This window comes from Salmo salar, chromosome ssa14, assembly GCF_905237065.1.
Source record: "Salmo salar chromosome ssa14, Ssal_v3.1, whole genome shotgun sequence".
NCBI classification, from domain to species: Eukaryota; Metazoa; Chordata; class Actinopteri; order Salmoniformes; family Salmonidae; genus Salmo; species Salmo salar.
In genome coordinates, this window is record NC_059455.1 from 33,775,369 (window position 1) to 33,800,912 (window position 25,544).

At 43.4% G+C, this 25,544-nt stretch overlaps 2 protein-coding genes across 4 annotated transcripts; one reads left to right on the plus strand and one right to left on the minus strand.

Annotated features, from left to right (window-relative positions):
* Positions 1–879: 879 nt before the first annotated feature.
* LOC106569407 (leucine-rich repeat-containing protein 52) lies at positions 880–14,648 on the minus strand. The gene is made up of 3 exons (XM_014140745.2): positions 14,197–14,648; positions 13,403–14,033; positions 880–1,226 (listed from the first exon to the last, which is right to left on the minus strand). Exons 1-3 carry the CDS (start codon positions 14,248–14,250, stop codon positions 880–882), a joined length of 1,032 nt encoding a protein of 343 aa, XP_013996220.2. The 5' UTR covers positions 14,251–14,648.
* Positions 14,649–20,718: 6,070 nt separating this feature from the next.
* LOC106569406 (microsomal glutathione S-transferase 3) lies at positions 20,719–24,776 on the plus strand. Of its 3 annotated transcripts, none has more exons than XM_045694241.1 (6): positions 20,719–20,832; positions 21,709–21,840; positions 21,955–22,028; positions 22,151–22,208; positions 23,796–23,868; positions 23,964–24,776. In XM_045694241.1, exons 2-6 carry the CDS (start codon positions 21,724–21,726, stop codon positions 24,092–24,094), a joined length of 453 nt encoding a protein of 150 aa, XP_045550197.1. In that variant the 5' UTR covers positions 20,719–20,832; positions 21,709–21,723; the 3' UTR covers positions 24,095–24,776. The 3 variants fall into 3 exon arrangements, with proteins under 3 accessions (XP_045550197.1, XP_013996219.1, XP_045550198.1); XM_014140744.2 differs by lacking the exon at positions 20,719–20,832 and adding an exon at positions 20,986–21,183; XM_045694242.1 differs by lacking the exon at positions 20,719–20,832 and adding an exon at positions 21,135–21,349.
* Positions 24,777–25,544: the final 768 nt, after the last annotated feature.

Genomic DNA, 25,544 nt, shown 5'->3' on the forward strand with positions numbered 1-25,544 from the left:
TCCCTGGCCCCACTGAGAGGCCGGTCAGAATAGCTCCAACAGCCAGCTGGGTTAAAGCCAAGTCCCTCAGCAGACAGGGCTCTACTTAGAGAGGATCTCTTGGCTAATAGTAGAGGGGAGTCAAACTCCCGATACAACACACACACACACAGGCTACCAAAGTGAGCACACACACACACACAGGACCAAAGAATTGAATCCTATTATTATAGTATATTAAAGGCCCAATGCAGCTGTTTTTATCTCAATATTAAATCATTTCTGAGTAACAGTTAAGTACCTTACTGTAATAGTATTCCATTAAAATGGTCAAAAAGAAACAAAAATAGCTTTTTAGCAAAAAACTATTTCTCAAGCAAGAATTTTGCCATAACTGTCTGGGAGTGGTCTGATTGAGGGGCCTAATTGGCGGGACCTAATGGGAGGGATATGTAACCTGAACTAGCTGTTATTGGCAGAGAGGTTTGGAAGTCACTTTGTTATTGGTCTATAACTTACACCATCTGGTGATGTCACCAAGCAAGCCAAAACTCCATCCATGCTGATTTAGAAGGTCCTGTTTAAATTGCATTTTCAACTATCAGTAAATAACACTGATCACATTTTGTCACACTTTTACAAACTTAGGTTCATCAGCTGTTGTACAATATGATACAAAACACTGTGCACTGGGACTTTAAGGAACTATGACCATTCAACTCTCAATCACCATGAAAATCAGGCACATTTCTGCGTTGTCTCTCTTCTGTATTTTATTAATCCCAGTGTGCTCTGCTTTGTAGTTTCTTCTTAACCTCTGCCATTTGATGACATCAAAGGTTTTGTAGTTCTGTAGGTTCCGAGGCACAGTCGGTAGGGAGGCTGTGGGACAGGGGGGAGTCATACCACCATGTGACCAGTGTTTTTCAAATTCCCATTACCTCGTGGGTTGGCATGGTGACCACCTCCGCCCCCCGTGCCAGGTCCTGTGTCCTGCTCAACCTCGTCATCGGGGTCCATCTGCTCGCTCTTCTTCTTGACATAGCGTTCGTACAGTACCATGACCACGCCGATGGCCCACGCTGACACCGTTCCGGCTGCGAAGATGACGAAGCCGATGGCGAGGAAGAACAGGTAGTCCCAGGAACCCAGGCCCTGGTGGCACCGCGACCGCAGCTGCAGCCCCAGCTCACCCAGACGCTGCCCCTGCAGGTCAGGAGGACCTCGGCACACCGTCTGGCCCTCATCTGGAAGAGAACACAGCACAGGTGGGGGTTAACTACAGTACTCTCATAAGTCCTGACCTTATTACTAATGAGTGTGTTTGTTTTTTGTTACCGTGTTTTTCTTTCTGCTTGCATTTTGAATTTATATGTGTCTATATGTGTTTCGATGTGTCTATTTTCTGTCATTTCTGTAATTCAGGGTTCATCTGTAGAAGAGAACTTGGTCTCAGTATGACTCTCTGATAAAATAAAGGTTAAATAAAAAGTCACACTAGTATTTTTATTGGTGATACACTAGGAGCCTATCAGTAGTTGTAATGATTGGAGCTCCAGAGTTTTTCTTGACCATGTCACCTGACCAGTAAAAACTCTGTGTCCTAGTTATATTAGTGAAGACCGTTTTGGTCACACTTTACTTGGATAGTCCCATATAGATGATATATAGATAGTTTGGTGATAGTATGACCATCTGTTGATAAGTAACTGCTTGCTACGGTTAGGGTTAAGTTCAGGGTTGGGATAAGGGTTAAGGTTAGGGTTAAGGTTAGGGCACAGGAGCACAGGAGCACGGGCTCGTGGTAATGGCTGGAGTGGAATGAGTGGGACGGTATCGAATACATCAAACACATGGTTTTCATGTGTTTGATGCCATTCAATATGCTCCGTTCCAGACATTGTTATGAGCCGTCCTCCCCTCAGCAGCCTCCTGTGGTTAGTAGATAGTTGAAATGTTGTTCACAGTTATTGAACATCTACTTGGGACTATCCAAAAAGTATTACCATCCTAGTAGACATTACAATTAGTACTGAGCCCATACAGTATTACCAACATAAGAACAACTTACTGCTACTATTATTATCAATTCCCCAACCAACAACTTCAGCATTTCTATTGAGCATGACTTTGTTTTTTGTTTTTCTATATAAAGCTGATGTGGAAAATATTCTTAATCAGGTGCATTTGCGTTAGTCGGTACTCTGCATACACATAATGATTGTTATTTATTTATTTTTATTTCACCTTTATTTAACCAGGTAGGCTAGTTGAGAACAAGTTCTCATTTGCAACTGCGACCTGGATAATGATGGAAATGTTATTTGAAGTGTTGAAGTGCGTAGGTAAGCCACCCAGGGAAGGTGATATCAATATTATATTTCATCAAATAGGGAGTTGTGGCCTGTTGAATAATTCAAACACATTACACGATATCGTTTTACATAACCTTCATGAGAGCTAGGTAACACACACTCCCTCCTGAAATATCTTTCAATTTCCAGCAAAAAATATAAATAAAATACCATGTAAGAAAACAGCACGTGCTAAATAGTTTTGTTTCCCTTATCAGAAAATAACAGAATAGGAGCTGCTGTCTGTTATTGGTGTGTTGTTGATATTACATTACACCAAATCCGAAGCTTTTGAATAATTCAAGCACATTTCAAACCCTACTGGATTTCACTGGGTAATTCTGTCTTTTGTGCCTGACTCGTACAGTAATCAGATAGAAGGGATTTTCTTCTGCTAAGCTGCATGCATCCAGCAGGCTCCTGGATCATGACTAAGACCCTCACTCACTCAGAAATCATGAATGTCAATAGACAAGGGGATTTTTGTTTCGGTTGTCAGAACCGGGAACTCCTGTGCTGTAGCATCAAAGACCAGACAGCTTACTCCTACTCTGCTGTGGAAGAGGAATAGACTACTATAAATGGGTTTTGGGGAGCAAATCATTTGATACATTATTATGGTCTAATCATAGATGCTAAAGACTCAAAGATGATCATACTGTGTGTATGGCTGCCTGGATATCATCCAGAAGTCTTGGTTTGTTAGGGGTCATTTTCTGAAGAAGAACAATGCCTGAAATGTGATTGCAATAACCAGAGTGTTGGAGAATTTCAACAGACATTAATTTGCTTTTGTTTTCGCAATTTTTGTGTTAGGGGGTTCTCTCGGGATCAGCTCAAAAGGCTTTTACTGTTTCTGCCTGGCTGACTGGCTGTGCTCTGCTCTGTATTCTGTGTTTCATGCCAGCAGACTTTGTTCACGCACTATTTACACTGGCATATTTTTCACCACAGAATTGGCCGGTTTTGTCCATATATTGTGCATGGATGGACTTATTGAGGAAATTGAGACATACATTTGTATACAGTTGAAGTCGGAAGTTTATGTACACCTTAGCCAAATACATTTAAACTCCGTTTTTCACAATTCCTGACATTTAATCCTAGTAGAAATTCCCTGTCTTAGGTCAGTTAGGATCACCACTTTATTTTAAGAATGTGAAATGTCAGAATAATAGTAGAGAGAATGATTTATTTCAGCTTTTATTTCTCATCACATTCCCAGTGGGTCAGAAGTTCACATACACTCAATTAGTATTTGGTAGCATTGCAGGTTATGTCGATATAGGACTCGTTTTACTGTGGATATAGATACTTTTGTACCTGTTTCCTCCAGCATCTTCACAAGGTCCTTTGCTGTTCTGGGATTGATTTGCGCTTTTCGCACCAAAGTACGTTCATCTCTAGGAGACAGAATGCGTCTTCTTCCTGAGCGGTATGACGGCTGGGTGGTCCCATGGTGTTTATACTTGAGTACTATTGTTTGTACAGGTGAACGTGGAACCTTCAGGCGTTTGGAAATTGCTCCCAAGGATGAACCAGACTTGTGGAGGACTCCAATGTTTATTCTGAGGTCTTGGCTGTTTTCTTTTGATTTTCCCATGATGTCAAGCAAATAGGCACTGAGTCTGAAGGTAGGCTTTGAAATACATCCACATGTACACCTCCAATTGACTCAAATTATGTCAATTAGCCTATCAGAAGCTTCTAAAGCCATGACATCATTTTCTGGAATTTTCCAAGCTGTTTAAAGGCAAAGTCAACTTAGTGTATGTAAATTTCTGACCCACTGAAATTGTGATACAGTGAAATAATCTGTCTGTAAACAATTGTTGGAAAAATTACTTGTGTCATGCACAAAGTAAATGTCCTAACCGACTTGCCAAAATTATAGTTTGTTAACAAGAAATTTGTGGAGTGGTTGAAAAACAAGTTTCAATGACTCCAACCTAAGTGTATGTAAACTTCCGACTTCAACTGTATATCGTGTATGTGGACACCCCTTGAAATGAGTGGATTTGGCTATTTCTGCCACACCTGTTGCTGAAAGGTGTATAAAATCGAGCACACTGCCACACAATCTCCAAGACAAACATTGGCAATAGTATGGCCTTACTGAAGAGCTCAGTGACTTTCAACGTGGCACCGTTATATGATGCCACCTTTCCAACAAGTCAGTTTGTCAAATTTCGGCCCTGTTAGAGCTGCCCCGGTCAACTGTAAGCGCTGGTATTGTGAAGTGGAAACATCTAGGAGCAACAACGTCTCAGCTGCGAAGTGGTAGGCCACACAAGCTTACCAAACGGGACCGCCGAGTACTGAAGCGTGCAGCGCGTAAAAATCGTTTGTCCTCGGTTGCGTCACTCACTACTGAGTTCCAAACTGCCTCTGGAAGCAACATCAGCACAAGAACTGTTCGGCGGAAGCTTATTGAAATGGGTTACCATGGCCGAGCAGCCGCACACAAGCCTAAGATCACCATGCGCAATGCCAAGCGTTGGCTGGAGTTGTGTAAAGCTCACCGCCATTGGATTCTAGAGTAGTGGAAACGCGTTCTCTGGAGTGATGAATCACGCTTCACCAACTGGCAGTCTGACAGATGAATCTGGGTTTGGCGGATGCCAGGAGAACGCTACCTGCCCGAATACATAGTGCCAACTGTAAAGTTTGGTGAAGGAGGAATAATGGGCTGGGGCTGTTTTTCATGGTTTGGGCTAGGCCCCTTAGTTCCAATGAAGGGAAATCCTAACATTACGGTATACAATGACATTCTAGATGATTCTATGCTTCCAACTTTGTTGCAACAGTTTGGGGAAGTCTCTTTCCTCAGCATGACAATGCCCCCGTGCACAAAGTGAGGTCCATACAGAAATGTTTGTTCTCGAGATCGGTGTGGAAGAGCTTGACTGGCCTGCACAGAGCCCTGACCTTTGGGATGAATTGGAACGCTGACTGCGAGCCAGGCCTAATCGCCCAACATCAGTGGCCGACCTCACTAATGCTTGTCGTGTCTTTGGCATCATTAAAACTGAAGACATATTTATCAAATAACTCTCTGTAATTATTATTACGCGATTAAACTGATTAATCGTGTAACGGTAATTAACTAGGAAGTCGGGGCACCAAGGAAAATATTCAGATTACAAAGTTATAATTTTCCTAATATAACTTTCAGATATCATAATATCTGATCTATTAGTCTTCGGATTAATGATATATTCGTTTACCTCATCAGTCTCATTCCAAATGTCGTAAATTGTTGGTTATCTGCACGAACCCAGTCTTCACTATGAGTCATCCATACATCAATTGTCTTAAAATCATTTATTTACTAACTAAGTAATTCACAGAAATGCATAACAAACAGTAGCTATGGTTACAAGGAAATTATAGGAGAATGTGCCCTAATGGGCTAAACCGGCATGGCGGCTTGTTAGACAAAAGGGTTGATAATTCTAACAATTGATATGCTAAACCTTTGCACATGAACGCTCACTCATTTGGGAACAATTGCAATCAATATATATATTTACGCTCAGTGTGTCGTCGGGATCTTTGTTGAAAAGTTTGTTCTGTTGGAGAGTTTTGTCCTCGCGTTCTCTCTCTCTCTCGGTTAGGATGGATATTTCAAAGTGTCATTCATTAATGTCATTATAGGACAGATGTTTCGTCGGTCTTCGCGTTCAATGATACCGAATTCCTAGCTGCAGACTAGTAATTAATATCAAAGACTTGTTATTATTCTGTCGGTATCAATAGTCTAAGAGTTTAACCACGTGGTATGGTTAAAGTTCAGAACGAGGAATGCATGGTCAAAACTTGGCCCTCTGTGTCACGTCCTGACCAGTAGAGGGTGTAGTTGGGTCAGGACGTGGCAGAAGGGAGTGTGTTTTTTTATTGTTTCATTGATTTTGGCCGTGTGACTTCCAATCAAGCACAGCTGTAGAGGGTTGTGGTTGATTGGGAGTCACACATAAGTTGCCTACGTTTCCTTTGTGTTTCGTGGGTAATTGTGCTTGTCAATGTGGTTGCACCTGACAGGACTGTGTTGGCTGTCAGTTTTTGTTGTTTTTGTAAATGCATAGTGTGCGTGACATTAAATATGACGAACCCTAACTCCGCCGCATTTTGGTCCACTTCTTCCATAGACAGCCGTTACACTCTGGTTATCGAGGTAAGCTGGTCTCCAACCTTTAGCCATTCGTAATGGAGGAATCCTCGGTCTCGTTCTAGATATATATTATAATATATTATATTCGGAATAACAGAAAAGGGCTGTCTCATGACGCCAGGTCCCGCCTGTTCATGGGGGCGTGCCGATGACTTGGTGAAACTTTAAACAGAAATACAATTCTCTCACATTAACATCTTACAAGCATCCCAACATATTCCAAATAGCTTTATCCTTATTCATTCATTTTATACAACCATTAGATGCAAGTCTCACAACTGAGGCTATTATATAAACAGCGCCATGGTAATGTGGCCGTATTGTCTCTCATGAATTTCACAAAATTGTACCAAACGGACCAGTTCGTAGCTGGATTCTTCACCGATCTTTTATACCTTCTCCAGAACATAAATGTTGTTCGGTTCTCCAGTCCTGTGAGGTGGAAGAATTCCTGGGTTATTTCTATGAAACCCACTCTGTCTCAAAACTGCGGCCATGTGGCGGGGCATTCTTTTAGGAATTTACGACCGCTCTCACAGAGCCTGGGTAGGGGGAGGTAGGGGGATGGTGCATAGAAAACCCAAAGAGGGCAACGTCATGACATGCTTTTGTTGCTGAATGGAAGCAAGTCCCCGCAGCAATGTTCCAACATCTAGTGGAAAGCCTTCCCAGAAGAGTGGAGGCTGTTATAGCAGCAAACGGGGGGACCAACTACATATTAAGGCCCATGATTTTTGAATGAGATGTTCGACGAACAGGTGTACGCATACTTTTGGTCATGTAGTGTATGTTGTACTAGTCTAATCTATTGAGTACAAATCTGATTGGAGCTGCAGAGGATTATATGGTGTATTGGAAGATACAGATCAAATAACAGTAATGTAATGTTTAATAGTAGGAAGAGATATTTTTGATTAACATCAAATGAATACTTAATTAGTGTTCCATTTTAGGAATTCACACACAGTATTCTCTTGATTTGTCTTAGTCTACATCACAGTCGCAATTTACCCTATGCTCTCTGTCTGGTGATATGAATAAAAGCAGGGGAGAGGCAGAACTGAACACAGTAAATAAGCAGGTGCATCACTGACGATAGAGTAGAAGGTGCTGCATGGTCAATCCTACGTCTGCATCGGCAGCATTTACGTTGATACTGCCTCTGCAGAAGTCAGGGCATTCATACTTCTTGCTCTCCACGGAGCAGCGCAGAGATATTATGAAGGAAGTTGTCAAGGAAGTGAGTTTGGGTTTATACAGGACCTCTCGCCCCCACCTACCGTCAACCAATTATGTCAATGCGGAGATTTACGGAGCCCTCCGCATTGTTACAAAATTTGGGAGGCACACAGCAATGCGGTACGGAGCTCAATTTGGCCTCTGCATGCCTCCAGAGGATCCGCAATTGCGTCACACCCTCCATACGGCGCCTCCGACCACATTTTCAGATCAAGCACAAATTGACTTTTAGGGATGACGGATATAGGATAATGACAGAGATGGGCCTGGATCTCCTGTTGTCTCCAAAGACATTCCATTTTGTCTTCAGATGCCCTGAGAGTTTTCAAACTAATTTAGCAGCACAGATGTGGGGAGTTTTCATGAAAGAGATACACACCACAATACACTTCAATAGTTATCTGATCTCGCCTCAGACCTCCTGACACCACTATAGTAGCACTCCTTTTAATAATACAACACACCACCCTCCTCTTCTCAGTGAACACTGTACTACTTCTACTTCTCTCCCTCTATTTAGCTAGAGCCCTCTCTCTCCCCAAGGCATGGAAGCCGCCGGCGCCTCCCCCTCAGGGTCCAACATCAAAGGAGAGGGTTCTTCTCCCCGTCCCATCCCCACACCACGCTGTTTCTATGATTTTTTTTGCAGACACTTATCCAGAGTAACTTTCAGGAGAAATTAGGGTTAAGTGTATTGCTCAAGGGCACATTGGCAAATATATCTCGCCTAAACAGCTCAGGAATTTGAACCAGCAACCTTTTGGTTACTGGCCCAACGCTCTAGGATACCTGCCACCCTAAAATACCCCTTCATTATGTAACTGCTAACTACAGGCAGTATGCTAATCTTTAGGAGGTGAGACAGCAGTGGAGAATCTGTTAGTTCTTTCTGTGGGTTTTTCTTCCCTTCCTTCTAGCAATGCATTATTTCTAAACTGCTGAGACGACAGACAGACAGTGCCTCTCAGAACAGGTGAGCTCCAGATGAGCTCTTTGCGTAAAACACTGCAGTCTGGAATGTGTGTGTGTGTGTTCTCCCTTGCTGCAAGCTTTCGCTTCAAAGGACACTCCAAATTAAAGCAGACAAAGGCAATGAGCAGCATGAAAATAGGACAGCTCTTACAGGACTAGTTTAGGATTCTGCCTGAGCTGCAGGGGAGAGGATGATGAGCTGGTGTGCGTGTGTGTGCGCATGTGCATGTGTGTGCGGGGGATGCCCATTAGTAAGTGTATCATGGTTTTAGTAATATGGCTGGCTCTTGCTCAGTGAGGTGCACTATAAATAGCTGCTCTTTTGTGTATTGACACATCCCAAAAATGCAGCAGAAGACTCCAAACTGAACAAATCCAAATCAAGTATTCGTTGTCTTCAAACCCCTTGACTTTTTCCAACATTTTGTTCCTCATCAATCTACACACAATACCCCATAATGACTAAGCGAAAACAGATTTTTTTTTTACATTTCTGCACGTTTATAAAAAATAAAAAAAACAGAAATACCTTATTTACATAAGTATTCAGACACTTTGCTATGAGACTTGAAATTGAGCTCAGGTGCATCCTGTTTCCATTGATCATCCTTGAGATGTTTCTACAACTTGATTGGCGTCCACCTGTGGTCAATTCAATTGATTGGACATGATTTGGAAAGGCACACACTTGTCTATACAAGGTCCCACAGTTGACAGTGCATGTCAGAGCAAAACCTAAGCCTTGTGGTCGAAGGAATTGTCTGTAGAGCTCCGAGACAGGATTGTGTCGAGGCACAGCTCTGGGGAAGGGTACCAAAACATTTCTGCAGCATTGAAGGTCCCCAAGAACACAGTGGCCTCCATCATTCTTAAATGGAAGAGGTTTGTAACCACCAAGACTCTTCCTAGAGCTAGCCACTCGGCCAAACTGAAAAATCAGGGGAGAAGGGCCTTGGTCACTCTGTCAGAGTGACCCGATGGTCACTCTGACAGAGCTCCAGAGTTCCTCTGTGGAGATGGGAGAAGCTCCCAGAAGGACAACCATCTCTGCAGCACTCCACCCATCAGGATTTATGGTAGAGTGTCCAGACAGAAGCTACTCCTCAGTAAAAGGCACATGACAGCCCGCTTGGCATTTGCCAAAAGGCACTTAAAGGACTCAGACGATGAAAAACAAGATTCTCTGGTCTGATGAAACCAAGATTGAAATCTTTAGCCTGAATGCCAAGCATCATGTCTGGAGGAAACCTGGCACCATCCCTACGGTGAAGCATGGTGGTGGCAGCATCATGCTGTGGGGATGTTTTTCAGTGGCAGGGACTGGGAAACTAGTCAGGATTAAGGGAAAGATGAACGGAGCAAAGTACAGAGAGATCCTTGATGAAAACCTGCTCCAGAGAGCTCATGACCTCAGACTGGGGTGAAGGTTCACCTTCCAACAGGACAATGACCCTAAGCACACAGCCAAGACAACGCAGGAGTGGCTTCGGGACAAGTCTCTGAATGTCCTTGCATGGCCCAGCCAGGGCCTGGACTTGAACCAGATCGAACAACTCTGGAGAGACCTGAAAATAGCTGTGCAGCGACGCTCCCCATCCAACCTAACGGAGCTTGAGAGAAAAATTGGAGAAACTCCCCAAATACAGGTGTGCCAAGTTTGTAGCATCATACCCAAGACGACTCGAGGCTGTAATCGCTGCCACAGGTGCTTCAACAAAGTACTGAGTAAAGGGTCTGAATACTTATGTAAATGTGATATTTCATTTTTTTTTTTTTTTTTTTTGCAAAACATTCTACAAACCGTTTTTGCTTTGTCATTATGGGTATTGTGTGTAGATTTATGAGAAGACAAACATGCTATCCATTTTAGAATAAGGCTGTAATGTAACAAAATGTGGAAAAAGTCAAGGGTTCTGAATACTTTCCAAATGCATTAATCTGTCAAAATACGAGAATGTAACAAAAAAAAGAATCGACCCTTATTCCAAACAGAATTTTGTTGCATTATGTAACCGGCTGGATTTGAACTGAGGTCTATTGCACACCATAAGACTGTTAGTCCACTGAGCTAAAGCCTATCTAAAGGCCTATGGAGCTAACCAAAATCTTTAGGTCTCAGGCAAGGTTACTGATCACATGAGTGTGGTTCCCCGAGCCACCTTCATTACATAGGCATATAGTTTGTTGATTAAAGTGGAAGCGGTTGGTGGAGCATGTGCAGGTGAACACGGGGAGATGACATTCACTGGTCATTTGACATCTAGACCCTGGGTTTTTTGGATTAAGCCTTAATTGCATGAGTGAATAAAGGAATAAGAGAAAGGCTCCTCAGTATGTATCTCATTTCAGTCCTGTGTTATCAGATCATATTCAATTGCTGTTATGGTTATTAGCCTCCACTGTCACCTGTTAACTCAATTAGCTCGACTAACCGGTGCCCCCGCACATTGACTCTGTACCGGTACCCCCTGTATATAGCCTCGCTATTGTTATTTTACTGCTGCTCTTGAATTATTTGTTACCTTTATTTCTTATTCTTATTTTTTTGTAGGTTTCTTCTTCTTTTTTAACTGCATTGTTGGTTAAGGGCTTGTAAATAAGCATTTCACTATAAGGTGTATTCGGCGCATGTGACAAATACAATTTCATTTGATTTTGATTTTAAGACACCCTAGGCCCTGTGATGCAGGCAACTGCACATGAAATGTAGGAATATATACATTAACACGTTTAAGTTTTTTCATTAAGTTTATTTTACTGCTGCTGTCATAAACACGGTGGCGTGTATTCCTGGATGCCAAGAAGGAAAAAAAACGAATAATTTATCGTTCCTCTCTCTGTGTGTCACAAATGTCCTTCATTTCGCAAGAGGCTGGATGTATCTCACTGGAGAAAGCATCAGAGCGAAGGAAACAGCACCGCTCTGTCTCAGTATGTGTAGTGTCTCTATCTGATGCTGTCTGGTCAGAAAGAGTTGTTTCCGCACGTAGCATTAAATGCAATGGAAGCCAGCGAGGATTTGGCTTCCCTTGATAAAAAATGAATAAAATAATAGCCAATCAGTGTTGAGCTAAACTGAGTGAGCTCTGCTATGAATAGTCCTGGCGCACCAAAAAAAGTGTCAAGGGAAGCCAGTTTGGATTTGACTTCAGACCAATCACATCACAGGCCAAATGTCATTATTGAAAAACGTTCATTGTTGCATCTAGTTTGGTTGTCCTCAGGGGGCTAGCTAGCTAGCTAGATAAAATCATCCCTTTCCTAAATGAACCTGGATGTAGATGGGGATTTGGACTTGTGGTTTTACTTCATTCTCCATACTGGCCAATGATTATAAAGAGATTCTGATCCAACCATAAAATAATACATTGTGCCCCTGGCATGAGAGCATGGAAGATCAACATTTTGCTAGATGTAGTATGCTAATGATAACTATCTGGCCTGGCTTATCGTTGCCCATGAAAGGAAGTTAGGCTAGCGAGGAAGTATTTCAGCCAGGTAGCCTAGGAGTATGACAACAAAAACTAAAAGCATGTAATGTATGACAGTCATAGACCATTTAGGCAACATGAAAGAGGAGAATGGCATTGGCGTTTCTTTACAAGCAGAGTGAGTCAACATGTGTGTTCTACTTGCACACACACGCACACACACACAAATCAGTACCTTGGACAGCCACATCATATTTAGCTAACGTTGATTGAACTAAATCGTTTTTGGTATCTTTTAGTTGTTTCTGTATTAGACTAAGCAGAGGTGATTAGAGTTGAAATGTTGAAGTGTAAATGGTGCTGGAATAGTGGAGTCAGCTCCTGTTTTCTTTGCGACTTGCGGTAACTCTCAGTGGTTCTAAATCAATAGTTGTTTAATAGTCCGAAAATGTGGGAAACATTACTTTCCTTGACCATGTTGTAGGTCATATACTGTTTGTTGCATGCAATATGTTTTGTGGACTTGTTCTCCGGTTTTGTAATGAAACAAATGTGAAGGTGTGGTTGAATATATTCTTCTTAATGTCTCAGCCTTAAGCATATATATATATATCACGGTGTCAAGGCATATGAACTAATAGTTTATAGGGTAAACAACGCAATTATCACAACACATAGGTTGTAATATGGCTTTTTTTCCTGGATTGGCTTCCCCTGTGATTTTACCCACGCACCACTACTGCATAAACAATATTCATATCAGTCTTTCCACATATTCTATTTGAAATGACTTTCCTAAATGTCTTAATTGTCTTAGTGTAGTAGATCTCATTCATGAACTCATAAATGAAACATGTAGTTGACCTATGTTATATGAAGTGCATGTGGTTGGGAAAGTGAAATGCTTTCAGTGAGCATTTCAGGAGCGTGTGAACATGGAAACATTCATTGAGAGAGGCCTGGGAAGTGCAGAGCTGGAGAGAATGGTGGTCCTCTCCTGCTATTGGTCCAGCCCCCATACTGACTTTGCAAATCCATATTGTATATCAATGTGTATGATGTTGGTATGATTTGTACAGCATATCACAGAATATAATCATAGTACCGTAGTAGCTATGTCCTATGGGCCAGCACATCTAACACAACCCTCACACAAATGAGAAAGGTAAGACAAAACCACCAAACTTACACAAACCATATAGAAAGAGGGAATTATCTGGATTCATATTTATATCTGAAGGTGCAGCTAGTTTTACCTTGAAACTTGAATGCCTCGATGTGAACCCAGAGACAGAGGTCCTCGTTATCGCAGTCGCAGCTCCAGGAATTCCCGCTGAGGCCGACCGAGCGCAGGGTGGGCAGCGCGATGAGAGAACTGATGTTGAGCACCGTCAGGTTGTTCCGGCTCACGTCCAGCACCTGCAGCGCCGAGTTCTTTGCGAAAGCGTCCGGGTGAATATCCAACAGGCCGGGGTTGTCCGTCATTCTCAGCATCACGAGGCTGGAGAGCGGCCCGAACGTCCTGTCCTCTATCCGCGTTAAGGTGTTGAAGGACAAGTCCAGGTAAGCAAGCTTCCCCAGGTTCCCGAATGTGGACATAGAAATCTCCGTCAAGGAATTGTTGCTACAGTCCAAGTACACCAAGTCCGACAGGTAGTTGAGCTGCAACGGCGGCAGCTCCACGATGCGATTGTTGGAGATGATGAGCTGCCGCGTGGCCAGCGGCAAGTCAGTGGGGAAGGCTGTGAGGTGCTGCCCGGCGCACTGGACCACCAGCTGGTCATCGCATACGCATCGTGCCGGGCATCCCGCTGTCAGAGCTGGGGATGGGGCCACCCCCATGACTAGGATCAGCAGAATGATGAGCCGCAAGGATTGCGCGCTGGGCTGCGGAGCAAGACGCATGACACTGGTGAGGACTTCATCAATTACGTTTGGACAAACCACGCCACATTATTCATTGATAGCCTATATCCTCTGCCAGTTAGGGCCTATCAGTTAGCCTAACGTAAATGCTATTAACTATTTCGAATTATTAAATTATAGTTACCTGATAATGAGGTTTGACGTTGGCCACTTGTCCTTGCAAGTTTGTGTAGTTCATTCCGAGAGTCGCCTCACGTTTTGGTTCCCGTGCGTATCCATTATAGTGGAACTGATGGACTCCAGACGCCCAAGCGCCCTCTCAGTTCCAATTCTCTGTAATTCGATTTGGTCGATTAGAGTGTTTCTTCTAGTATCAATCATTTTTGTGTAACAACTGCCATTTGAACTTAATATGCAGGAGAGTTCGTTCGCGCGTCCTAGCCTAGTGTTATAATAGTCTTTGGTCTCCTGCAAGTGTGGTGGTCTGACTGTCCTCTCTGAAACTGAGCCGCGAATGAGAATGTGGGCGGTATGGTGTGCTCACGCGTTGGATCGAGTGTGTGAGGAGAGAGAGGACGGAGCTAAAGAAAGCCTAAACAACTGGAGTCAAGCAGTCGCACAAGCTAGGAGAGGTTACCTAATTCTACCAATGTACCCAAATCGTTCTGGAAATGGAATGCCCAGGGTATAGCCAATTGTGACACTATAATGGCCCAACAGAACACTCTATCTCAATGTATTTATTTATCAATGAAATGAAATTACCTAGTGCCTATTTAAAGATGGTATGATGGTTATTACACTGTCATGAACTGTCGTGTGTGTGTGTGTGTCATATTTCAGTCTAGCCAGATGCAGGGTCATAAACTTAGAGTGCCAGTCTACTTGGGCATGGAGCCACATGCCACTATTTCAATATTATTGTTATATAACCTATAACATTGACATGGCAAGAGCCAGTTCACACAACTTTTCTCCCACAAGCGCACATACACATGGATTTCCCACTGCATCTCTCTCTCTCCCTGTATTCATGTGTAGGTGTTGAAGTGCTGATTCAGATTCAGCAGCATGGTGGGAGGACAGATGTGATGCCGGATTATAATAATAATTAATAATTCATTCAACATCTATAGCGCTTTTCATTACAAAAATAATCTCAAAGCACTTGACAGAAAAATGCCTGTCAACAACCGAAAGAGAGACAGACCGTGTCAGCAAGAGATAATAACGTCAGGGACAATGCATGAAATCAAGCCTTCATCCACAATTATGTCCCTGCTTCAAAAAAGAACAAAGAAGCATAACCAATCTGAGAGCATTTATTCACAATTTTCATAATGGGATATAGTCATGATCCTTTCTCTGAGACCAAAGTCAAAGCTTCTGCCATTCAGAAAGTGTACTTATGGCTGCTGTTTACTAAAGATATAGTGCCATCTAGTGATGTAGTATTGTTAAAATATTGCTAAACAGGATTCCCTTCCCTATGACCAACACTTGGAACGTATATTCAATGTTGGGCCTAGCAATTGTTTACATTTGATATTGAGAAGAATTAGTATGACATAATGTGTCAAACTGAAACAAAAACCAAACGGATGAAAACAAATGTAACTGGAAAAAAAACACACCAGTGAAATTTTTATTTATTTTATTTATTTCACCTTTATTTAACCAGGTAGGCAAGTTGAGAACAAGTTCTCATTTACAATTGCGACCTGGCCAAGATAAAGCAAAGCAGTTCGACACATACAACAACACAGAGTTACACATGGAGTAAAACAAACATACAGTCAATAATACAGTAGAAACATAAGTCTATATACAATGTGAGCAAATGAGGTGAGATAAGGGAGGTAAAGGCAAAAAAGGCCATGGTGGCAAAGTAAATACAATATAGCAAGTAAAACACTGGAATGGTAGATTTTCAGTGGAACAAAGTGCAAAGTAGAAATAGAAATAATGGGGTGCAAAGGAGCAAAATAAATAAATACAGTAGGGGAAGAGGTAGTTGTTTGGCCTAAATTATAGATGGGATATGTACAGGTGCAGTGATCTGTGAGCTGCTCTGACAGCTGGTGCTTAAAGCTAGTGAGGGAGATAAGCGTTTCCAGTTTCAGAGATTTTTGTAGTTCGTTCCAGTCATTGGCAGCAGAGAACTGGAAGGAGAGACGGCCAAAGGAGGAATTGGCTTTGGGGGTGACCAGAGAGATATACCTGCTGTAGCGCGTGCTACAGGTGGGTGCTGCTATGGTGACCAGTGAGCGGAGATAATGGGGGACTTTACCTAGCAGGGTCTTGTAGATGACCTGGAGCCAGTGGGATTGGCGACGAGTATAGGGCCAGCCAACGAGAGCGTACAGGTCGCAGTGGTGGGTAGTATATGGGGCTTTGGTGACAAAACGGATGGCACTGTGATAGACTGCATCCAGTTTATTGAGTAGGGTATTGGAGGCTATTTTCTAAATTACATCGCCGAAGTCGAGGATCGGTAGGATGGTCAGTTTTACGAGGGTATGTTTGGCAGTGTGAGTGAAGGATGCTTTGTTGCGAAATAGGAAGCCAATTCTAGATTTAACTTAGGATTGGAGATGTTTGATGTGAGTCTGGAAGGAGAGCTTACAGTCTAACCAGACACCTAGGTATTTGTAGTTGTCCACATATTCTAAGTCAGAACCGTCCAGAGTAGTGATGCTGGACGGGCGGGCAGGTGCAGGCAGCAATCGGTTGAAGAGCATGCATTTAGTTTTACTTGTATTTAAGAGCAGTTGGAGGCCACGGAAGGAGAGTTGTATGGCATTGAAGCTCGTCTGGAGGGTTGTTAACACAGTGTCCAAAGAAGGGCCAGAAGTATACAGAATGGTGTCGTCTGCGTAGAGGTGGATCAGAGACTCACCAGCAGCAAGAGCGACATCATTGATGTATACAGAGAAAAGAGTTGGCCCAAGAATTGAACCCTGTGGCACGGCACCCCAATAGAGACTACCGGAGGCCTGGACAACAGGCCATCCAATTTCACACATTGAACTCTATCAGAGAAGTAGTTGGTGAACCAGGCGAGGCAATCATTTGAGAAACCAAGGCTATTGAGTCTGCCGATGAGGATGTGGTGATTGACAGAGTCGAAAGCCTTGGCCAGGTCAAGGAATACGGCAGCACAGTATTGTTTCTTATCGATGCCGGTTAAGATATTGTTTAGGACCTTGAGCGTGGCTGAGGTGCACCCATGACCAGCTCTGAAACCAGATTGCATAGCAGCGAAGGTGCGGAGGGATTCGAAATGGTCGGTAATCTGTTTGTTGACTTGGCTTTCGAAGACCTTAGAGAGGCAGGGTAGGATAGATGTAGGTCTGTAGTAGTTTGCGTCAAGAGTGTCCCCTCCTTTGAAGAGGGGGATGACAGCAGCTGCTTTCCAATCTTTTGGAATCTCAGACGACACGAAAGAGAGGTTGAACAGGCTAGTAATAGGGTTTGCACAATTTCGGCAGATAATTTTAGAAAGAAAGGGTCCAGATTGTCTAGCCCGGCTGATTTGTAGGGGTCCAGATTTTGCAGCTCTTTCAGAACATCAGCTGACTGGATTTGGGAGAAGGAGAAATGGGGAAGGCTTGGGCGAGTAGCTGTGGGGGGTGCAGTACTGTTGACCGCGGTAGGCGTAGCCAGGTGGAAAGCATGGCCAGCTGTAGAAAGATGCTTATTGAAATTCTCAATTATAGTGGATTTATCAGAGGTGACAGAGTTTCCTATCCTCAGTGCAGTGGGCAGCTGGGAGGAGGTGTTCTTATTCTCCATGGACTTTACAGTGTCCCAGAACCTTTTTGAGTTTGTGTTGCAGGAAGCAAATTTCTGCTTGAAAAAGCTAGCCTTGGCTTTTCTAAAAAGTTGCACATCACGGGGGCTGTTCGATGCTAATGCAGAACGCCACAGGATGTTTTTGTGTTGGTTAAGGGCAGTCAGTCTGGAGAGAATCAAGGGCTATATCTGTTCCTGGTTCTACATTTCTTGAATGGGGCATGCTTATTTAAGATGGTGAGGAAGGAATTTAAAAAAAATAACCAGGCATCCTCTACTGACGTGATGAGGTCAATATCCTTCCAGGATACCCGGGCTTGCTCACTGAAATGTTTCAGGGAGCGTTTGACAGTGATGAGTGGAGGTCGTTTGACCGCTGACCCATTACGGATGCAGGCAACAAGGCAGTGATCGCTGAGATCTTGGTTGAAAACAGCAGAGGTGTATTTAGAGGGCAAGTTGGTTAGGATGATATCTATGAGGGTGCCCGTGTTTACGGCTTTGGGGTGGTACCTGGTAGGTTCATTGATAATTAGTGTGAGATTGAGGGAATCAAGCTTAGATTGTAGGATAGCTGGGGTGTTAAGCATGTCCCAGTTTAGGTCACCTAGCAGCATGAGCTCTGAAGATAGATGGGGGGCAATCAGTTCACATATGGTGTCCAGAGCACAGCTGGGGGCAGAGGGTGGTCTATAGCAGGCGGCAACACTGAGAGACTTGTTTTTAGAGAGAGGGATTTTTAAAAGTAGAAGTTCAAATTGTTTGGGTACAGACCTGGATAGTAGGACAGAACTCTGCAGGCTATCTCTGCAGTAGATTGCAACACCGCCCCCTTTGGCCGTCTATCTTGTCTGAAAATGTTGTAGTTCGGGATGAAGATTTCAGAGTTTTTGGTGGACTTCCTAAGCCAGGATTCAGACACGGCTAGGACATCCGGATTGGCAGAGTGTGCTAAAGCAGTGAATAAACAAACTTAGGGAGGAGGCTTCTAATGTTAACATGCATGAAACCAAGGCTATTACGGTTACAGAAGTCATCAAAAGAAAGCACCTGGGGAATAGGAGTGGAGCTAGGCACTGCAGGGCCTGGATTCACCTCTACATCACCAGAGGAACAGAGGAGGAGTAGGATAAGGGTACGGCTAAAAGCTATGAGAATTGGTCGTTTATGATGTCCGGAATAGAGAGTAAAAGGAGCAGGTTTCTGGGGGCGATAAAATAGCTTCAAGGTTTAATGTACAGACAAAGGTATGGTAGGATGTGAACACAGTGGAGGTAAACCTAGGCATTGAGTGATGATGAGAGAGATATTGTCTCTAGAAACATCATTGAAACCAGGTGATGTCATCGCATGTGTGGGTGGTGGAACTGAAAGGTTGGATAAGGTATAATGAACAGGGCTAGAGGCTCTACAGTGAAATAAGCCAATAAACACTAACCAGAAGACCAATGGACAAGGCATATTGACATTAAGGAGAGGCATGCTTAGCCGAGTGATCATAAATGTCCAAGTGAGATTCAGACAGCTAGCCGGGCCATAGGTAGCAAGCTGGCAGAAGATGGAGGGAGGTCTGTTTTTAGCCACCTCGTGCGTTTCCGTCTGTTGATTAGTGAGGTTCCGTGTGGTAGGGGAGACCAGTCCAATTGGCAAAATAGTTATAGTTATAGTGGCCCAAGAAAATTGTCCGATAGACCTATTAAGATAGCAGCCGATAAGACAGCTAACGATTAGCCGGCCGCAGATGGGCGTTCAGATTACGTTGCGACGGAGGGGCCAGTTGGATAACTCCCTCGGGCAGATAACGTCGGTAGTCCAGTCGTGAAGGCCCGATGGGGCTCCGCATTGGCAGTAAAACGGGTCCGGATAGGTGAACGTAGCCCAGGAGTGGCTGATGGAACTCTTCAGTTGGCTAGCTCCGGAATAATTGATGTTAGCTCCGGGACCGACGTTAGCCAATAGTCACTCGGGTAGCAGCTAGCTAGCTGCAAGATCCAGGTGTAAATGTCCAGAGCCTGCGGTAGAAATCCGGGGATATGGAGAGAAATAGGTCCGGTATGCTCTGTCGCACTGTACAAAACTGGCGATAGCTTTTCGAGCTAAGGGATAGCTGATGACCGCCAACCGTGGCTAGCTGAACTCCACCGTTAGCCAGTGAACTGGCCAGCCTCTGGCTAACATCTGGCTTGCTTCTGTTGTGGATTTCAGATTTGAGGTAAATAATACTTTTTTTTTAAATTGGTGAGGCGGGTTGCAGGAGAGTGTTTTGAGGTTGAGTTTTTAGAAAAAAATATATAAAAAGATATACGAAGAAAATATGTAAATATATATATACACGGGACACACAAGAGGAGAACAACGGACGTCTGACTGCTATGCCATCTTGGAATTAACACTTATCTTAACACAAATGAATTAACAGAAGTGAATAATGAAATGGTCCTATGACTAAACCCCCTCTAATCCATGGCCACACTTTATAGACGGATGAAATTACCTTCTGTAGATAAGAGCCAGCAGAATCACTCTATGAGTGATGAATGAATGGGAATGGGACTCTATGAGTGATATACAAGGGCAGTAAAACTGGTTACAGATTGATTACTTTCTATCAAAAACTGTAGTGAACATAAGGGAACTTCCCTCACGCACGACATTGTCACAATGACTAGGCTGAACAGAGAGCTCAAGGGGTTTGTGAGTCAGATATGGCCCTGTTTGAACTCACATAGGAAAATGAAGAGGTTGCACTCACATAAACATACTTTAAATAGGCTTGTGAAACACTAACTGTAAATAAAGTTATTCTATTAATTTCACTCTGTTTTATTATATTACTCAATGTCATGCTAAAACAGAATTGTTGGTAGTAGTCCTACGATCTGATACAGCCCAAATGAACTCTTCCCCACTAGGGGGAGGCACCACGCCTCTTCTGTGTGTTTATATATAGGACTGACTCCCTTACGAGTAGACGACACAGGATTACTGACTCAATTGCGAACATTATTCAGATCGTCATTAACAGGTAAATAACACTTATTTTACAAACAGTATTCAACGTTACGTATTGTTGCTGGATAGCTTATAATGTTGCACTTCTAGTTCTCCATTGGCTTCACGTTGGCCGTGTTCGAGAGGATCAACAACGCAATATATTGATTGACTGATCTACAAATACTAATGAGTAGTTATTTATGATGCAAGGTGATTTGTAAATCAGTCAGTCGGCAGTCGCCTGCAATCGTTTTGATGCTCTCAAACACGGCTTTTGTTTTGGGAGCTTTTAGCGTAGGGGTGTCAAACTCATTCCATGGAGGAACTGGTCGTGTCTTCCGGTTTTTGTTTTTTTCCTTTCGATTAAGACCTAGACAACCAGGTGAGGAGAGTTCCTTACTATTCAGTGACCTTAATTCGTAAATCAGTTACATGGGACGAGTGAAAGCCCGCAGACACTTGGCCCTGGGTGGAGTTAGGCATGTGTTTTAGCGCATCAAGTTCAACTGATATACTCGCTTGAAAATGCGAAGATATGCGCCTTTTACGTAGGCTATTGTTTATTTGTAACTTTTTTGTGCGCTGTACTACATGCATAGATGGTTTTTATTTTGTGTCACATTTTGAGAACTTTGCTGAGGGAAAGGGTTTTTGCAGTTTAGTATCCTAACAATAGGCTACAATAGGAAGAATAAGCACATTCCATATTAGCATGAAGCCTATTTTCCAAGACAATGGAGTATATTATGGTTTCAACGACTTGGCATTGATCTAATGTCATTTATTAATGTAGGGCCTACTAACTAATCAGTTTACTTATTGGACTTTCAACCAGTATTTTATCTAAGGTGAATGTGAAAGTGGGATTGACCAACTCACCTGTAGGCTATGTGTTTTTCTCTTGCAGCAGATCAGTGCCAGAATGGTTGTGCTGTCTAAAGAATATGGGTATGTGGTTCTCACTGGTGTTGCCAGCATGGTAATGGTCGCCCACCTCGCCGTGAAAGTTGGCAAAGCTCGCAAGAAGTACAAGATCAATGTGAGTTGCCTGGGACCTGGCCCACTGTGTGTCAGCCAATGAATCATCTAAAGCTTAAAGTAGGCTATAAAAACTCAGGATGGTTCCCCTGATTTTCTTTTCTCTGTTGGACAGTACCCTCAGATGTACAGCAATGATCCAGACTCTGGAAATATCTTCAACTGCATCCAGCGAGCCCATCAGAACACGTATGTACTATGTAGTATGAACATTTAGTATGTACTTCACAGAGGAAGCAACCAGATGTTTGTTATAAAAACCAAACATTTCTTGTAATATTAGGTCAAAGTTATTATTTTTTACTTTACAGCCTGGAGAGCTACCCTGCTTTCCTCTTCAGTCTGGCCATTGGTGGTCTGCATAGTCCTGTGAGTTCCACCATTTATTAATTTACTATATATATACTGCTCAAAAAAATAAAGGGAACACTTAAACAACACATCCTAGATCTGAATGAAAGAAATAATCTTATTAAATACTTTTTTCTTTACATAGTTGAATGTGCTGACAACAAAATCACACACAAATAATCAATGGAAATCCAATTTATCAACCCATGGAGGTCTGGATTTGGAGTCACACTCAAAATTAAAGTGGAAAACCACACTACAGGCTGATCCAACTTTGATGAAATGTCCTTAAAACAAGTCAAAATGAGGCTCAGTAGTGTGTGTGGCCTCCACGTGCCTGTATGACCTCCCTACCACGCCTGGGCATGCTCCTGATGAGGTGGTGGATGGTCTCCTGAGGGACCTCCTCCCAGACCTGGACTAAAGCATCCGCCAACTCCTGGACAGTCTGTGGTGCAACGTGGCGTTGGTGGATGGAGCGAGACATGATGTCCCAGATGTGCTCAATTAGATTCAGGTCTGGGGAACGGGCGGGCCAGTCCATAGCATCAATGCCTTCCTCTTGCAGGAACTGCTGACACACTCCAGCCACATGAGGTCTAGCATTGTCTTGCATTAGGAGGAACCCAGGGCCAACCGCACCAGCATATGGTCTCACAAGGGGTCTGAGGATCTCATCTCGGTACCTAATGGCAGTCAGGCTACCTCTGGCGAGCACATGGAGGGCTGTGCGGCCCCCCAAAGAAATGCCACCCCACACCATGACTGACCCACCGCCAAACCGGTCATGCTGGAGGATGTTGCAGGCAGCAGAACGTTCTCCACGGCGTCTCCAGACTCTCCAGACTCTCGTCTGTCACGTGCTCAGTGTGAACCTGCTTTCATCTGTGAAGAGCACAGGGCGCCAGTGGCGAATTTGCCAATCTTGGTGTTCTCTGGAAAATGCCACATGTCCTGCACGGTGTTGGGCTGTAAGCACAACCCCCACCTGTGGACGTCGGGCCCTCATACCACCCTCATGGAGTCTGTTTCTGACCATTTGAGCAGACACATGCACATTTGTGGCCTGCTGGAGGTCATTTTGCACGGCTCTGGCAGTGCTTCTCCTGCTCCTCCTTGCACTACCTGAGCCACTTGTGTGGGTTGTAGACTCCATCTTATGCTACCACTAGAGTGAAAGCACCGCCAGCATTCAAAAGTGACCAAAACATCAGCCAGGAAGCATAGGAACTGAGAAGTGGTCTGTGGTCCCCACCTGCAGAACCACTCCTTTATTGGGGGTGTCTTGCTAATTGCCTATAATTTCCACCTGTTGTCTATTCCATTTGCACAACAGCATGTGAAATGTATTGTCAATCAGTGTTGCTTCCTAAGTGGACAGTTTGATTTCACAGAAGTGTGATTGACTTGGAGTTACATTGTGTTGTTTAAGTGTTCCCTTTATTTTTTTGAGCAGTGTATGTTAGATTTGCGTACCATGCATCCCAGACTTTACAGCTAGATAGTCAGAGTACTCCATAAAGACACTCATCTGGATTCCCTTTTATTAAGACATTAAGACTCTTTAAGAGTCTTTTGTTTAACAGGGAGCCATTTGTGTTACAGCGCCTAGTCAGTGGACTTGGAATGACATGGGTTATAAGCAGGGAGATCTATGCATACGGATACTCCACTGGAGGTAAGACAATTGATAAATATGCTTATAATACAATAATTTATTAAAACAATATGGCAGCCTTTACTCAAGGGTTTTGTTCTATGTATTCCTTTCAGATCCTAAAAAAAGGATGCCAGGGTTATCCGGGAACATTGCTCTGCTGGGCATGATTCTGACTGTAGCCAACTTTGGCAGAACCCTGTTAGGCTGTGGTGACTGGGTGAGGCCTGGGATGAGACCAGGATGAGGTTCTTCGCTCCCTTTCCCGCTGCCATTCCTGCTACCATTCTTCAGTGAGAGGCACTGCAACCCCACCTGACCCCAGTCTATTAGTAGTTGTAGGATGTCCTTTGTGGGCATCCGTACTTGTGTATGATATGTACAGACAGAGTTCAGTAAACATTTGGAAAGAGATGACCACGGCTGTTAGTTTATCATCCCATAACTACCACACTACACCAACTCCTCCCAGACCCCCTCCTCAACACTGATAGGCCCAGATAAGCTGTTCATGGTGCTTCACCAGCTACTCTTTGTTAGAGTGTGGTATTTTTTTATGCATAATGTTGCCAAAACTGTATTCCACAGGAGGTTGGTGGCACCTTCATTGGAGAGGACAGGCTCGTGTTAATGGCTGGAGGAGAATTATTTGGAATGGCATCAAACACATGGTTTCCAGGTGTTTTATGCCATTCCATTCTCTCCATAACTGCCATAGTTAGGATCCGTCCTACCCTCAGCATCCTCCTGTGCTGTATTCTAAATTAAATTCTAATGTAGAAAATGACCATGGAAAATGGGCTTAAGTAACATTTCTAGGTTGTATCATGGACTTGTGTTTTAATGTTTGTATCCATGGGTGTGATGTGTGTGTGGAGAATAGGGAGATGTTATTGCTTCAGAAGAACCAGAGTGAACCAAGAGGTTAATGTGTGTGGTTGTCCTCATTGATCTGCATAGTTGTCCTAAGTTTACAACTTTTAGTAATTTAGCAGACTCTCTTATCCAGAACGACTTACAGGAGCAATTAGGGTTTAAGTGCCTTGCTCAAGGGCATATTGACAGATTTTTCAACTTGTTGGCTCAGGGATTCAAACCAGCAACCTTTTGGTTATTGGCAAAACTTTTGTTACCGCTAAGCTACCTGCTGCCCCATCACCTCTAAGCCTACATGCAGGCACAATAAATACTTTACTATTATCTTAGCCATTAGGCAATGTTCTGTTCGTGGTTGGGTTAGGGCTGGGGATTGTACTACACTGAACAAAAATATAAACACAACATGTAAAGTGTTGGTTTCATGAGCTGAAATAATAGATCCCAGAAATGTTCCATACACACTAAAAGCTAATTTCTCTGTTAGTGAGAATTTTCTCCTTTGCCAAGATAATCCATCCACCTGACAGGTGTGGCATATCAAGAAGCTGATTAAACAGCATAATCATTTCACAGGTGCACCTTGTGCTGGGGACAATAAAAAGCCACTCTAAAATGTGCAGTTTTGTCGCACAACACAATGCCATAGATGTCTCAAGTTTTGAGGGAGTATGCAATTGGCATGCTTACTGCAGGAATGTCCACCAGAGTTGTTGCTAAAGAATTGAATGTTCATAAGCTGCCTCCAGTGTCGTTTTAGAGAATTTGGCAGTATGTCTAACCGGCCTCACAACCGCAGACGACGTGTATGGTGTCGTGAT